Here is a 15,934-nt window from a genome sequence, read left to right on the forward strand (position 1 = left end):
GCAGGAGGCAAGCAATCGTTGTGTTTCGCTCACATCGATGTTTCTCTCTGTCTTTCCCTCTCTCTTCCACTCTCTCTTAAGAAGATCAGTGGAAAAATATCCTGGAGTGAGGGTTTAACAAAAAAATAAATAAATAAAAGTTGAACACAACTAGTTAAAGCTTGAGAATTCGCAAATGTTATTGAACGTAAATGTAAAAATAAAAGCTATTCCTGACGAGAAGAGGGAATCCTCAAAAAAACCTCTGAAGCTGATGGGCTAACAGTTGTGAGGCTGTCAGTTTGGAAGGTAATGCTAGGAGGTCAGAACCACAGCCAGCAATGCGGGAGGATGCTGGGGGGAAGGGTGCCGTGTAGGATAAGAGAGATCTCGTCTTGGCATAGCGTCACGATGATGATACGTAAAGTAACGACCTCCAAAAGAACTAAAAGCCCTTCGCAGTGCCTCCAGGGGGGCAGGGGAAGCTATAGCTTCTCAGTATTCTGCCATCTTCACGTGTTCCTGCTCTAAATAAAACTCAGTGTTGTAGTTGGAAAAATGCGAAACTTTCGCTAGTAATAAAAGGCAATTAACTATGTAATTGAGCTTAAACGCTAGAGTAATCATGCTTCCAAGTGTTAGCTGGGTGTGGGACAGTTGGTTGTAACGTTGTACGCACCTCTTCCTCCTTCTGTGTTCAGTTTTGAAATGTCAGGTTAAGTGAGAGTTTAGAATCGAAATTGAAGTGTCCTCATGAAGAGTATAGACCTGGGTGCCATGATGCCTGGGTTCAGATCCCTGCTATTTAGATCAATAAGTTGACCCCTCTGAGCCTCAGTTATCCCATCTGTAAAATGGGGGGAAGGGAGTAATGGTGCCCATTCACAGGGCTGTTGTGAGGATTCAGCACGTTAATAGACATGGTAAAGGGTGTTATTAGGAGGCTACAGGTAGCTGGAGTTCAAAGACCCAACTGTCTCTTTGCGGCCAAGTGTTCTGACGCATGTTTGGGGGGAGTTCTGTGTTGCCTGCCTGCTCTAATGGAAACACACCTTCCGTTGCTAGGGGAAACCCCCTTCCAGTGCTGGCTCTGTAGCGCCAAGTTCAAAATCAGCTCGGACTTGAAAAGGCACATGATTGTGCACTCGGGGGAGAAGCCTTTCAAGTGCGAGTTCTGTGACGTCCGCTGCACCATGAAAGCAAACCTCAAGTCGCACATCCGCATCAAGCACACCTTCAAGTGCCTGCACTGCAGCTTCCAGGGCCGGGACCGGGCGGACCTGCAGGAGCACAGCCGGCTGCACCAGGCCGACCACCCCGAGAAGTGCCCCGAGTGCAGCTACTCCTGTTCCAGCGCGGCCGCCCTGCGCGTGCACAGCTGGGTCCACTGCAAGGACCGCCCCTTCAAGTGCGACTTCTGCAGCTTCGACACCAAGCGGTCCAGCAGCCTGGCCAAGCACTTCGACAAGGTGCACAGGGACGAGGCCAAAACGGAGAACCGGGCCCCGCAGGGCAAGGAGGGGCCCTGAGACAGCGGCTCTCCGCACGTGGCCAAAGTCAAATCGTGACTCAGCAGGCCTTCCGCTGCGAGACCTGCGGGGCCGCCTTCGTCCGGGACGACTCTCTGCGATGCCACAGCGACCAGAGCGAGAACAAGAACTCAGACTTGGTCACCTTCCCGCCCGAAAGCGGTGGGTGCCCGGCCTCTGATCCCACGAGGAGGGTGGTGAGCTGCCCAGAAACCCAGGCAAAGGCTGTTCCCAGCTATTGGGTGTGGCCAGACTTCGTCACCAGCTCTGGGCATGGTTGCCCCCAACTCATTGCAGTCCCTGTGGCCAGAAGGCAGATGCCTCCCGCCGCTATCTTTTCTCCAAGAACCCATGAGGCAAGGTGACCAGTTGGCCCAGGTGACCAGGGTGGGGCCCACTGAGCACTGCTCTGCCCAGTAGGACCAGCTTCTTTATGATGGACTCCAGTTCTAAGACGGGGCCGTCTCTGGTGCAGTTATTAAACGACTGAGACTACATGGGACATGAAAACTAAACTGACCTGTTAGTGGGAAAGGTTTGGGAGAGGATGGGTACACAGAGGCTCTGGGAAGCTCTGGTTCTTAACCCTGGTGGTGTGGGTTTAAGAGTGTTCGCCTTATACATTTTTGTATGGTTCCTCTTGTCAGTTGTATTAAAATAAAACTCATCTGCCTAATGCTGTAAGAGGAACACTCATTTCCTCCCGTGGACAGGTGGTGGTCTGCTCTCTGCCCACCCCTCCTCCAGTAATCGGAGATGCACAGATTCCCAATGTCGGTGCTGTCTGCCAGGACCAGAGATGCGGTGTGACCGGTAGGTGGCAGCAAAGATCAGCTAACAAAAGCTCAGCCTGTCACTGCTTTTGAAATTCAGTATTTGTGTGAAGAAGGGACGAGGGGCTCAGTGGGCCCTGGGCTTGTTTCTGGGCCTGTGATGCATGGGACAGCCTGAGACTAGCGTCTTTCATCACAGGAAGCACGGGGTGTGTACTGCACCAACCAAGAAGTGAAAATCCAAACCTCTTGTAAATTGGACATGGTACTTAACACATTTCCTACCGCTCAGGAGTTTTCTCGTTTCGTGCGCCATCTGTTAAGGACCGCTCACGAGTGTTCTCGTTTTTCACGCCCATGGAAAAAGGAGCGAATCTAGATACTTATGTAAATTTTGTTTGGTCCCTCTTCATAGAGGAAAATGTTTTACGCAGTACCATACGTTAAATAAGTACTAGGAACTTTAATTGTTTAATTGTTTTTTTAAATAAAAATGTTATAATTATTGAAAAACAACACCTAAAATGTATGATGATTTAAAAAACGTGCAGTTTGCCCAAAAACGTGCGGTCCCTGGCGTATGTCTTAGAGATTTCTATGCGGTATGCAATGTGTTAACTTAGGAGGCTACGAAGGCCAGTGGCTAGTGACTGATCTAAAATTGCTTTTTTTTTCTCCTACTTTGGCATCTTTTCTTCAAATACAGTCTCTGTTTGATACAAGTTCTTGTGTGTCCCTGGTCAGGCTAAAAATCGATGCCATTAAGATAGATTAAGTAGATCCATTGGTTTCAGTAAAGTGGGAAAGAGGACATGAAAACAAATGTTCATAGGTTATATAAAAGCGACTATTTCCCTTATGAAATAGCAAGAGTTATGTAGCTTCTTTTGTCAGGAATCTTGTCGTTGGAACAAACCTGTTATCATTAAGGTCTATCGTCAGGCGAGTGATACACCCTGTTGAATCCCTTTGTTGTAAGGAAATGATGAAAATGAGACCTCCCACTCACCCCCACCCCCTGCCCCCACCCCCACGATAGAATTGATCAGTGCTTTGCTTTAGAACATTGTTTCCGGTGGCTCGGAGAAGCGTGTGGTCGCGGAGTGCAGTGCCCGCTGTCACCGGGCTGCTGTCTGCAGGAGTCTTATCTGCACGTCTCTTCTAATAACAGGAGGGCTGTTGACCTCTCAAGTGGGAGCCCAGAGATCAGAATCACACATGTGTTCCCCGACTTCCGGTGTTATCTCCCTCGGATAAACAGGGAAGACGTCGGCCTTCTCAGGAGGCTTTTCTTTCTCTAACGGCTGCATGAACTTCAGGTCTTAGATCTACCCTGGCTCCACCTTGTGAATTTGGGTTCCCAGGGCACCCGAGATCAGTGACAAGTGTGGGACCAGAGAGTAACTATCTGAGGCATCGTGGGGCCCTAAGTCTCTCTTGTGAGTAAACTCTGCTTTTAGCACAAAGGCAGACATAGGCAATGAGAAAAAGTGAGTGAGTCTGTGTTCCGATACAACTTTATGAAATAATTCAGGAAGTGGGAGAATAAACTGGCTCGTCCTGCTCAGATGAGACTGGTAAATACACAGATTATCACCAGATAAGATGGGAAACAGCCATATGGCCGAGGGGCTGCCGGCGGCGTGGTGCAGCCCAGATAAGCCGTCTCTATACCCACCTCTGTTCGCAAGGCTGGTGTGGACCGGAAGGGGAAACTGATGAGTGAGTGTGTTTGTAGTTTGACTTCACTTGGACCAGGGGGTGGGTGAGCTTTTTCTGCAAAGGGCCAGGTAGTAAATATTTGGGGCTACGCTGGCTTTAGTCTCTGTCAAAACTGCTCAACGCTGTCACCTCTGCTGTTGTAGTTGCTCTGCATTGTAACTAACGCGGCTGCAGGTAATAGGTAAGCAAATGGGCATCGCTGTGTGCCGATCAACTTTGTCTACAAAGAGCAGGCCCTGGTTTGGAGGGCCACAGTGTACTGACCCCTGAGCAGGACTGTTGGAGCGCAAACAGCAGGGTAAGTGGTCCTGGGTAAATGCACGGGAGAAGTGCTAAGAGTGCTGCAGTTCTTGGGATCCCTTCGAGGAGGGTGCTGCTCGGTGCAGAAGGTAGGGGAGTGCCAGGTGGGCACTGGGAAAACTGGTCCTTTTAATCCTGACTCAGATCAGCTATGAGATCTGCAGTGGAGACTCCCAAAACCAAAGTGGCATCCTTTCGCTTGCCTCTGCTTAAGACGTCATGCTGCCTTCTAAATACTATAGAACATGAAGTTTCTGTTTGTCCCTGCATTTAGTTTCTTCCTTAAAGAAAAAGGATGGGCCTCATTCTGTTGCCATGGTGATGTGTCCTTCTTCTGGGCCAGACGCTATCCTGAGAACTTGGCCTGTGTTCACTCATCTGCTTCTCCAGGTGCCATCCAGAGCTGGGACCAGGAGGCCAGTGGCGCATTCGCTCAGGGCACCGAAAACTCAGGAGCCAAGGAACAGTATTTCACTACGGTGCTTTTTAAGTTGGCAGCTATGACCCACAGGCCAGCCAGTTTGTTTTTGTAAATAATTTTATTAGAAGTTGGCCGGGGAGTTAGGGCGGGGCCCTGCAATGCAGGGCAGAATTGGAGCCTGTAATTAAAATTCTGGCATTTTGTTCATTGTGGATTTTTTTGTTGCATTGGATTTGGATTTTAGAAAATTGCATTTAGAATTCACCTTGAACACAGATTTGTTTTAACTTTTTAAATATTTTTATTGATTTCAGAGAGGAAGCGAGAGGGAGAGATAGGAACATCAATGATGTGAGAGAATCACTGATTGGCTGCTTTCTGCAGGCCCCTACTGGGGATCGAGCCCACAACCCGGGCATGTGCCCTGACTGGGAATCGAACCTGGGACCTCCTGGTCCATGGGACGCTACTCAATCCACTGGGCCACCACAGCCAGGCGATCACTGAGATTTTTGACACCACTTTATATTTGCACCTGAGGGTGCTGCCTCACTCACCCTAGTCCCTCCCCTTGTTCAAATTTGGAAACTGAGGCACGAAGGTGAAGAAATTTCTCAGGACAGAGTGGGCTTCAGCCCCAGGCAGTGTGGCTCCAGAATCCATATTTGTAACTCAAGGGCTGGGCTGGGTCTCCAATAAAGAAAGATTTTGTTAGAGTAACAAATGGACCTGAATAGGGTGATGACAGAACAGTCCAAAAGAAGGCTAACGCCTAACACCTTCTGTTTGAGTGAAGGGGTGGAGGAGGAAGGAGGTGAGAAAACCCTGCCTCTGGCAAGAACTGGCTGACACCTGGCTCGAGATTCTACTTCCGATTCTTGGTTTCCTCATCTCTAAAATGGGCCCGTTTCAGCCTTTCGGCCTAGTGATAACCATCAGCTGGTTTTGGCCTACCTGTCTGTCCTTTTCCCATTTCTTGTTTTGTCTGGGGAGAGGGTGGGTGGGAAGGAACCAATAACTGGTACTGTGACCTTGTGACATTGGGGATCTGTGATTGTTATGCCCAGATTTCAAGATCCCCACAGACCAACAGGGAGCCAGCCAAGTCCAATGCAAAAGCAGAGAGTCCTTTATTATTAGTAGTACAGACCCGGTCTGGCTCCCAGCCCCCTCTGACCGAACGGCAAGAAGGGGAGAGAGAGACCACCGTGAGAAAAACCAGGGTTTTAATAGGGGGTGGAGTGAGGGGACTGTGGGCCCTGCCGATTGGCCAGGCGCAAGCTGGGTCTTGTTATGTAGGATGCGGTAATTATTATGGCGCGCACATCCCTCGACTGTCATTGGTTAGTTTAAAGAAATCCCGGGCGTGGCCAGCAGAGGCCTGGGCTTCCGGTAAGAAGGGGGTCTGAGCACATGGCTCCTACCCCAACATGGAGGATACGGGGTAAGATGGAGGGCATAGCCCTCACCCTTTCAGTGATGAGCATAAGTGGTATTTTGAGATCTGTGTAACAACCAGGATGTTATACAGAAATATATCTAATTTGTTGGCCAAATCGCAGATCCTGCTCATGCTACTGTGGTTTGGTGCCCACATCCAGAATGGACAGAGTTGCTCAGTTTCAGGTAGAGGCTAGTGAAATTAAGATCATTTTCTCATCCAAGCCCTGACCCTACGTTGGGACCTCCAGTGCTAAAGGAATTTCTGGAGTCTGGTTTTCTTGGTAAAATTTGAACTTGAAGGTGCTTCTCTCATAACTAGATCAAGTAGCGCCAGCATTTGACTACTTATTCCCCCCCACTACAACCAAAACAAATTTTGCCTTTGGAGGGATCATCCATCAGGGCTCTTTGTAATACCTGTGTACAGCCTTTTTCTGATAAACGGCTCATAGGATGGCTCGATCCTCACGTGAGTGTGTGGGACTTCGGCCTCTAGAAAACAGACATCATGTGTTTGTCCGTCAGGTCTGAGGCTCTGCAGGAACTCTGCACGTGCATGGTCTTCACGCTGTGATCTGTGGTCACAAAGGCCCATTTCAAATGCCACCTCCTACCCTGGCCCCACCGGAAGTTCCGCCTCTTCTCTCCCAGAGCAGACAGTTCTCGTTAGATCCTGCTTGGGGGAGGGGGGTGTTGTTTGTTACTGTCCCGTACATCTCACTCCCCTCCAGTGGTACACTCCATCAGGGTGCAGACCCCACGGGGCTCAGTCTTTGTTACGTTCTGAGGACATACAGGCTCTCCCAGATGTGTGTGAGACAGCAACAGGACAGATGTTACCGTCGGGAGTTTTGAAACTTCCTCTGGTGTCTCCGTGGTTTTGTGGTTTGAGGTCACGAAACCCTTCTCACGCTGAGCAGCTGTGGGAAGGTAGGTTGGCTAAGACACTAGAGATGAGCCACTTTCTGGTATTGAAAGTGTTCTGTCCTTAAGAACTGTCAATATTTTAACATAACTTTGCTTTCTTGTTACAAAAGCAATACGTGGTCACTGGAGGGAAGGTAGAAAAGCAACATAAAAATGAAAACCTGCCATCCAGCCATTGCTGCAGCTCCGGCTCGGGGCGCCTCCCACTGCGGGCAGATCAGGAGCGTCCTGCTTGTAAATGCTGTGATGAAGCGTTGCAAGGAGCTGTGCGTCCACATCTCCCAAAGAGGAGCTTGGAATATGGCCTGGTGCCCAGGAGCCAAAGGCTCCATCCGGATGCCCGGGTTGAATTCTGGCTCTGTCCTTTTATTTGCTGCGTGACTTTGGTCTATCACCTAAGACCTCTGCGCCTCATTTTCCTCACCTATAAAATGGAGATAATCCGAGTGCCTACTGGTACCTCCCAGAATTGTTATGCAGATTAAATAAGAGCTAGAACGGTGTCTGGCACATAATAAGCCCCAGATCAAGAGCCAGCTAATTAGAATTTGTATCTTTAAAAGAGTAGTTATTAATTACAAACAATTCTCAATTACTCATGCCCACTAGGCTGTGCAGGAGTTTCCTTAATTCCCAGATCATGCATGTGTGACTTTTATCCTCTCTGGCCAAGTAAAAAAGTGCCTGTACTTTGAAGATAAATGGACATAATAGAGATAAGTGAACACAAAGGAATAGAAATCATCTGTTCGTTATAAACAAAATTGAATTCCACAGTCAGAGACGGGGGAAGAGAATTCGTATGCTCTGCTAGGGGGAGACTTACTGGAGAGCAATTTAGTGATAATACCAAAATATAAGCTGCAAGTTCCCTTTGGCCCATCAGTTCTATGTGCAGGCTTTTCTCCCGTGGAATGAATTTGATGGAGTATTTGAATGAATATGTTGCAGGATGTTCGGAGCAGCCGTGTTCGTGAGAGCAGTTAGCAGGATGCAACCAAGATTTCCGTGAGTGTAGGGCTGGTCACATTCGCCAGTGACCCCACAAAGCTTTTCCAGAAACACAAAGGCCTGGTTGATCCACATGTGTTGACACGGAGAGTGGTTGAAGGTCAGTCATTAAATGAATAAAAAGTAAGTTGCATTGCTCTGTTCAGTACAGTCCCCGCTGATGCTTAAAAATGAAGGTACACGCATGGACATTGTCTCGAAGGATACGAAAGAATTTGGATGGTGGCTGTTTCTGGTAAGTGGAGGAAATGTGGGGAGACGAGGAAGGCTTTTGTTACTTTGATACCCTTCTGTTTCGCTCTTGTTTTCACAACAGCCTGTATTAAGTAGATGATTAAAATAGCTTTATTTACCCGCCAGGTTCCCACTCACTCTGCCAGCTTACTCACTTGGATAACCATGTTTTAAATATGTACGATACATTCATTTTAATGTAAAAAAGTCCTTGGAATTTAAAAATTTTATGAACATCTCTCATATTTTACATCAACTCTCACTTCTCCATCTGCCTCCCACCTTTGCACATTTTAACCTCATTTTCTGCCCGTCTCCGGAAATCCCTGGGTGCCGAGCTGAAGAGAGGTCTTTGTAAGTCAGTTGGTGAATTGCACAGACCTCTTCTTGCCCAGCAGGAGCCTGGAGGGGTGGGTGGCCTTCGTACGTTTCTCTGCTCTCCTCTGGGATTGTAACTTGGGATAAAACCAGAACTTACTCACTTAGTTCATGCAGTAGGCATTTCAGCAGCCGACCCTTTGGATTGTTCCCTCATTCCATCCATAACTTAGCTGCCACTCCGGGGCTTCTCTTCAATGAAATATCCCCAAAGAGCATCACTCCCAGGAACAAGTAACACTGTACAAGGGGACAGCACAGCGCATCATTGGTATTTTCACACCAAAAGAAAACATTCACCTTAATTAGAATAAGTCAATTATTTTTATTATATCTTAAATTCATGCTTGTAGAAAATTTGGAAAATACAAAATAATGTAGAAAACTAAAATTACCGCCAGGCCAGCATGGCTCAGTGGTTGAGTGTTGACCTATGAACCAGGAGGTCACAGTTCACTTCCAGGTCAGGCACATGCTCAGGATGGGGGCTCGATCCCCAGTGTGGGGTGTGCAGGCGGCAGCCAGTCAATGATTCTCTCTCATCGATGTTTCTGTCTCTCTTTCCATCTCCCTTCCTCTCATAAAAATATATTTTAAAAAAAGAAAAGTAAAATTATCTAAACCTAGTCCCAAACCCATAGGCAGGAGTTGCTAGTGTGTTCCTCTATTAGTCTTTTGCTTGACTAAGTATGTGTTTATATCATTATCTAGCATATGTTGATGTATGCACTTTGAAACATAACATGGCAGCTCCCCATGTTGCCATATACAACTTACAAACTTAAGTTACTTATCATTATTCTCAGTGGACATTTGGGTTTCTTCTAGTTATTTAGAATTAAAAATAATGCCACATCTGTCACCTTAATGTGGGCATCTCTATCCGTATGTAGGACTATTTTCTTCAGGTAGATTCCCAGAAATGGAATGACTGAATCAGAGTTCGTGAACATCTTTAAGGCTCTGGCTAAATGTTGCCAAATTGCTTCCCACAAAGGTTGTGCCAGTTTGCACCCATCAGCAGTGCAGAATGGCCAAGTGTCCTTTCCCCTTCTCCAAAACCGGGTATTATTAAGTGCCGCAGTAGTTTTGATAAACTGCTTATCTTTATTGTATCGGTAACTTTTCATGGCATTCGTAGATGAGCTTTAAAAATACCCATACGTAGCCCAGTCAGCGTGGCTCAGTGGTTGTTGACCTATGAACCAGGAGGATTTGCTTTGATTCCCAGTCAGGGCACATGCCTAGGTTGCGGGCTCGATCCCTAGTGAGGGGAGTGCAGGAGGCAGCTGATCAATGAATGAGTCTATCTTTGATGTTTCTATCTCTCCCTCTCCCTTCTTCTCTGAAATCAATAAAAAAAAAAATATTTTAAAAAATTAAACCATACGTGATCACATATTTGCATAGTTTAAGTGATATATAGTATATTAAAAGAATGTAAAAAAAAAATACCAGGTGTCACTATGCAAATATAAAATCCACCAACCCACCCTGGCTGGTGTTATCAGTGGTTAGAGGATTGGTCCACTCATAGAAGGGTCACGGGTTCGATTCCTGGTCAAGGGCATGTACCTGGGTTGCAGGTTCAATCCAGGCCCCAGTTGGGGCACATGAAGGAGGCAACCAATTGATGTGTCACTCTCACATCAATGTTTCTCTCTCTCTCCCCCCGCCCCCCACACTCACTCCCACCCACTCTCTCTAAAAAAATCAATGGGAAAAATATCCTTGGGTAAGGATTAACAGCAGCAACAACAATAAAACATAAATCCACCAACCCCTCTATCCAGCACTAGAGTAAGCACTGTGTAGGCATAAAATCATTTGACCTTTCACCACCTCGTTTCACACATAATTATTGCAGTAAGCAGCAAAAAGGGAAATTATTTAAAATCTGGCCTTTTTGCCCCAAGAATGTTGGGCATTTATCCCATGGGCCTCCATTTGCTTCATGAACATTAAATAGCATTTGTATGTAAATCACAGGGCTCAGCGAATGCCGTAACTTTCGCTGGACAGTGATGCTCATGGCGACCAAACGCTGTGAGCACAGTTGGTGCTGGGTGATGACTCTGCTTGGAAATTGCCCAGCAGGGAACCATTTCCAATTGATTATATTTCATTGCTAATAGCCTCAAAGACCGTTTCTACTCCTATAATTAAATGTAATTCTTGAACGTTGAACAAAGCAGTGATCAAGGAAATGGGATGGGGATGGGTGCCACGCAAAAAAAAATGAATATACAGCTCTGCCAGATTTTCAGTAACTCTGAAGTCAGCCTAAAAATTGGAAATGTGCAGTAGTTGACAAGGCTGCTTATGTCAGAAAAGGAATGGGCACCTTGGGAATGGGTGAGGGAGGTGAAGGGGGGCGATTACTTAAAACTTTACATAGTCGAAAGGAAGGAAAAGTAGGTTAGTTTGGGAACAGCTAAAAATGAGTGATATGAATAATCTGTTAATGATTAAAGGCATAAGAGAGAAACAATTAAAAAAAGGGCATAAGAGAGCTGGAAGATGATACGCAGTTTGCTGACTTCATTTTTGAAATAGAGATCCTGGCACCCAACATCACTGTTTTTATATGCGTAGAATGGGATTCGGAATAATCTCACTGAAAAACTAGAACAAAACCCCCGGCGTCGTCATCTTGCCTCCAAAAACCTATAACGATGCCGTAGCTGACGTAAGATTCTGTTGCCAAAGCCCTAAGTAGAAAACAGAGAAGTTGATGCTGTCAGTTCAGAAGTGTTTATTGAGCACATACTATGCCTGGCATTGTTCACGACACTGAGATGCAAGGTAGACGTCGCTATATGATTTTATTCCTTTTAACTAAGTGTCTTTATTGTTATAAAAAAATACATGATCGTTTGTAAAAGATTTAAATCTTATAATTTAAAAAGAGAAAGATGGGGGACAAGTCAATAGCTGTGGCTGGGGAAATTGTTGAGTTGGAAAGAAATAAAGTTGTTATATTTCCTACTTCAGTTGCAAAAATAAATCCTGTTGTTACTTAAGTAACAAAACCTAAACAACAAAGCTGACAGTTGAGGGAGAAAATATGGAAGAGCACATTTATGACTTTATTCAAAAGATGTGAAAACCACCAAAGAAAGAAATCTGACAGCTCCACATTGAAAACACCAGTAACAGTAAGTGAGTCACATTCAGGATGAGCAAAGAACTCTTTCCAACTAAAAAGTAAAGGACAAGCCATCCAATAGGGAGAAGCGTGGGCGAAGGCTGTGGATGGACAGATGATGGGCGTGTCTGTGCCAGGGGCCCAAGCCTGGCTTGGGAAAATGAACCTCAAGAGACAGGCACCCCCTCCACCATGTTTCCCTCTCTCTCTGTCTCAGTTCTTTAAGCCTGCCGACCTTTTTCTACCCCAGGCCCTTTACACATGCTGCCCTAATTGCTTGGAATGCTCCCCACCCTCTTCCCAAGGCTAACTCTTTGTGTGTCTTTTAGATCCCAGATTGAAGGGTACGCTCTTGGAGAGCCCTTCCCTGAACCTTCCTATGTGAAATCAACTCCCCTTTTATCAGACTCTGTCTTAGTGTCTCAAAGCTAAGGGACTGTGTTGTTCCTGGTCACATGTCCGGGATTTGGATCAGTGCCTGGCACCCAGAGGTGCTCAAAGAGCTTACCAAACAACTGGCAAACAGTTCACCTGCCTATGTACTGGATTGATTGATTGATTGGTTGCTGTGCTGCTTTCTGTATCCGTATAAACTCTTCAGGCTGAGCTTAGGACTCTGTCATTTATTGCTTTTACCTAGCCCCTAAAAAAAGAGCCAGGAGTATGGTAAGTATTCAGTAAATATTTGTTAAACGAGTAAATGAGTGAAACTACTCTCTAGTTTAGTAGGTCCTGGATAATCCTGGGGACCTGTACATGGCAGAATTTTCCTTTTCTAAAGTGTTTCCTGTTGTCCATTCACTGCCTAGATGTCTCATGTTGCTGTGTGGCAACCCACCCCGGAGGGGGCCTCTGGATTTGGAAGGTCCCCTCGAGTTTGGGACCAGCGGCCCTGCCAGTTCTTGTCCTCACCTTAAGATGTCACTAAGTGCCTTGTCCACGGCATCCGCTGGCTGGTGGTGACAGAGCCGGGAGGTCCGACAGGAAGGGAGGAAATGACCTGATTGATGTTCTGAACAAATCTCCCGCTTCCTCCAGCGCCTGGCAGATAAGGTGCCAGGTGCTGATGTGCCCTGGGGTAGACTTCACGTGTCCAGTATTTCTGCCCTCAAGTCGTGGGGAGCTGGGACCTACAGGAAAGAAAGAACTAAATTTAACAGAAAAGCCTGCAGGCAACGTGGTATTGGGATTAGATCTCAGAGCAGGAAAAGGGACATCAGTGGGAAAACGGGTAAAATACCCCAAAAATGTCTGGTTCAGTTAACAGAGCTGCACCCTGTTAAGGTCTTAGTTTGTCAGGAGGAGCTGGGGGAAGCAGCTATGGAGTTCTCTGCATGACCTTCCCATAAACCTCGGTCGTTTTAAAGCGTGCAGGGCTGTGGTGGCGTGGATGGTGTGGTGTATGTTGTAGGATCCCCAAGGCAAGAGTGAATTCCTGAAACCAGGTGGACCTGGGAAGGAATATTCCCGCCCTTTACCAGCTCTGCGACGTTGGGCAAGGGGCCTCTCAGAGCCTCTGTTTTCTTATTTTTAAACAATGTCCACCCTGTAGGGTTGTTGTGATGGCTCCATGAGATAACGTACGTCATGTAACACATCTCCTGCTATGGTACCTGCGCATCATAGGTTCTCGACAAATGCTGGCTGTGCCCTGCCCGTCGTTTCAGAAAAGGGGCGACCAGCTGCACGGGAGTATTGGGAAGATCAGTAATGAGAGTGGAGATGTGTACCAGGTCACGGAGGCTGGCCAGTGTTAACTAGGAAAGCAGGAAGGGGGGTTGGGGTCCCCCCTGAATGTGAGCCACGGGGGTCCACTTAGGTCAGTTTTTAAATCTGTGAAAGGTATTTCTTAAGCTCTTGAAAAGAGGCATGCTTCCGTAAAACTAGTCTTAAAAACATGTGTTGTTTTCCAAGCTACACCCAGAGACGAGCAAAGCAGTATTTGTGAAGGTTATTTATTGCAGCACTGATTGCAGAGGGAAAAGATTGGAAATGGCCTAACTGTCCCCAAGTAGGGAGAGGCCTAGCCAAACAACTTATGGCCATTCATTCCGTGGAATTCTCTAAAGGCATTAAAAAATGTAAAACAGCATGGTTGGTGTTACTAAGTGGTTGAGCGTCAACCTATGAGCCAGCAGGTCATGGTTCGATTCCCAGTAAGGGCACATACCCGGGTTGTGGTTCAGTCCCCAGTACAGGGCGTACAGGAGGCAGCGGATCAATGATCCTCTTTCATCATTGATGTTTCTATCTCTCTCCCTCTCCCTTCCTCTCTGAAATCAATAAAAGTACATTTTAAAATATACACATATATGTATATATGTATGTTATGTGTGTACATAGATATTGATATGCAAAAAAATGTATGGTGCAGAATGTACATACAATATGCTACCATTTGTATGTTTAAAAGTATGTGTTTGTTTAGATATTCACCCATTATCACTTGGAAAGACCCTGATAATAGTTGCTACTTGATCAGCATCAGAGAAAAGGACCATTCAAGTCATATCCATCTTCTTAAAATGTTAATGCCAATAAAATTTTACTTTTTGCCCCAGCCGGTGGCTCAGTTGGTTAGAGGGTCATCCTGTACACCAATAAGGTTGCGGGTTCGATCCCCAGTCAGAGTGGGTGCAGGAGGCAATTGATCAGTGTTTCTCTCTCTTCCTTCCCCTCTACCGAAAATCAATAAGCATATCCTTGGGTGCGGATAAAAAAATGTTTGTTGTTTAGGATGGTTAACCAGCATCTAGGTCATACTAATTTCTTCAGTATGTTTTTAAACTTTCAAACACATAACAGAGGAGAATCTCAATGCTTCTGTCTGCATCCATGACCCAGCTTCAACAGTTACCAAACTTCTGTTGTTCTGACCTAGTGCATTCAGCTTGTTTTCATCAATGACTTAAAAATGATGATTGTAGCCGGTGTGAATGAGTGGTCAGAATGTTGGCCCTCAGACTGGAGGGTCCCAGGTTTGATTCCAGTCAAGGGCACATACCTAGGTTTTGGGTTTGCTCCCTGCCCCCTGGTTGGGGCATATGCAAGAGGCAACCAGTAGATGTGTCTCTCTCACGTTGATGTTTCTCTCTCTCTCTCTCTCTCTCTCTCTCTCTCTCTCTCTCTCTCTCTCTCTCTCTTGCTCTCTCCCTCGCTCCCTTCCTCCCACCCTCCTTTCTACTCTCTGAAAAGCAGTGGAAAAAAATATCCTCTGGTGAGGATTTAAAGAAAAAAAGATGATTGTAATAGTAACTCAGTTCTTTCTGATCAAAGGAAGTTAAGTTTTTTAAATGTATATATAAATTCTATGCTAAGAAGTTTGATAAGGGTGATCAATAAAAGACTTCTTAGCCTCCCCCCCCCAAAAAAAAATTATTACATAAATATAAAATTCTATGGAGAAGTAGAATTAACATACAGACCTAAGGAGAAAAGCTACTTCAGTAATGATGTAAATTTTCAACTATGTATTATTTAAATGGATAGCAGTGGAAATCCAGCGTACTTGGTATTTAGATTACTTTAAGTGCTTTAAAGAGATGATATAACAAATAATTACTATACCCAGAGTTCTTTTGAGCTATTTAAATCTACGAAAGCATTTTAGGTATCAACTTTCAAACATGCAAGGGAGTACATTTCTGAGAATAAGTGGAAGTACAGTGAGGATCTCTAAAAAAGTATCCAAACTTAGTGGCAGAGCCGAAAGCAGACGACCGTGCAGCTGTGGAGACCTCCATGTCCTGCCAGGTCAGTGGCATCGTGTCCATGGAGCCTGCACTCTCTTTCCCAACCCAATCACCTGCCTCCTCTTCTTCCACAGCTTTCACCCTGTCATTGCTTTAGTATTGGTTCAAAATGAGGAATTAGTGATCATAAACGCTTCAAAAATAAGCACAGACATAATAGACCGGAGGGCTGATCGTGGTGGCTGGGGGGACAAACCCACCCTAAAGATGTGAGTTCCCTCCAAATGCGCTTTTTCGTTTTTAAACTTGGATTGCTTACCAGTATGATTTTTTTCACATAAAAACCCAAGTTGGCATTCTCTTGAGAGATCAGACAA

At 45.9% G+C, this 15,934-nt stretch overlaps 1 protein-coding gene across 1 annotated transcript in view; it reads left to right on the forward strand.

The window, feature by feature from the left end:
• ZFP64 (ZFP64 zinc finger protein) overlaps positions 1 to 2,192 on the forward strand; it is an 85,167-nt gene extending 82,975 nt beyond the window's left edge. Inside the window, exon 9 of the mRNA XM_070419754.1 lies at positions 1,045 to 2,192. Coding sequence (XP_070275855.1) covers positions 1,045 to 1,508 — 464 coding nt within the window. The 3' untranslated portion in view covers positions 1,509 to 2,192. The remainder of the gene's footprint in view (positions 1 to 1,044) is intronic.
• Positions 2,193 to 15,934: the final 13,742 nt, after the last annotated feature.

Source organism: Myotis yumanensis, unplaced genomic scaffold (genome assembly GCF_028538775.1).
Source record: "Myotis yumanensis isolate MYYU_CA2020_CCGP unplaced genomic scaffold, mMyoYum1.0.hap1 SCAF_7, whole genome shotgun sequence".
Lineage (NCBI taxonomy): Eukaryota > Metazoa > Chordata > Mammalia > Chiroptera > Vespertilionidae > Myotis > Myotis yumanensis.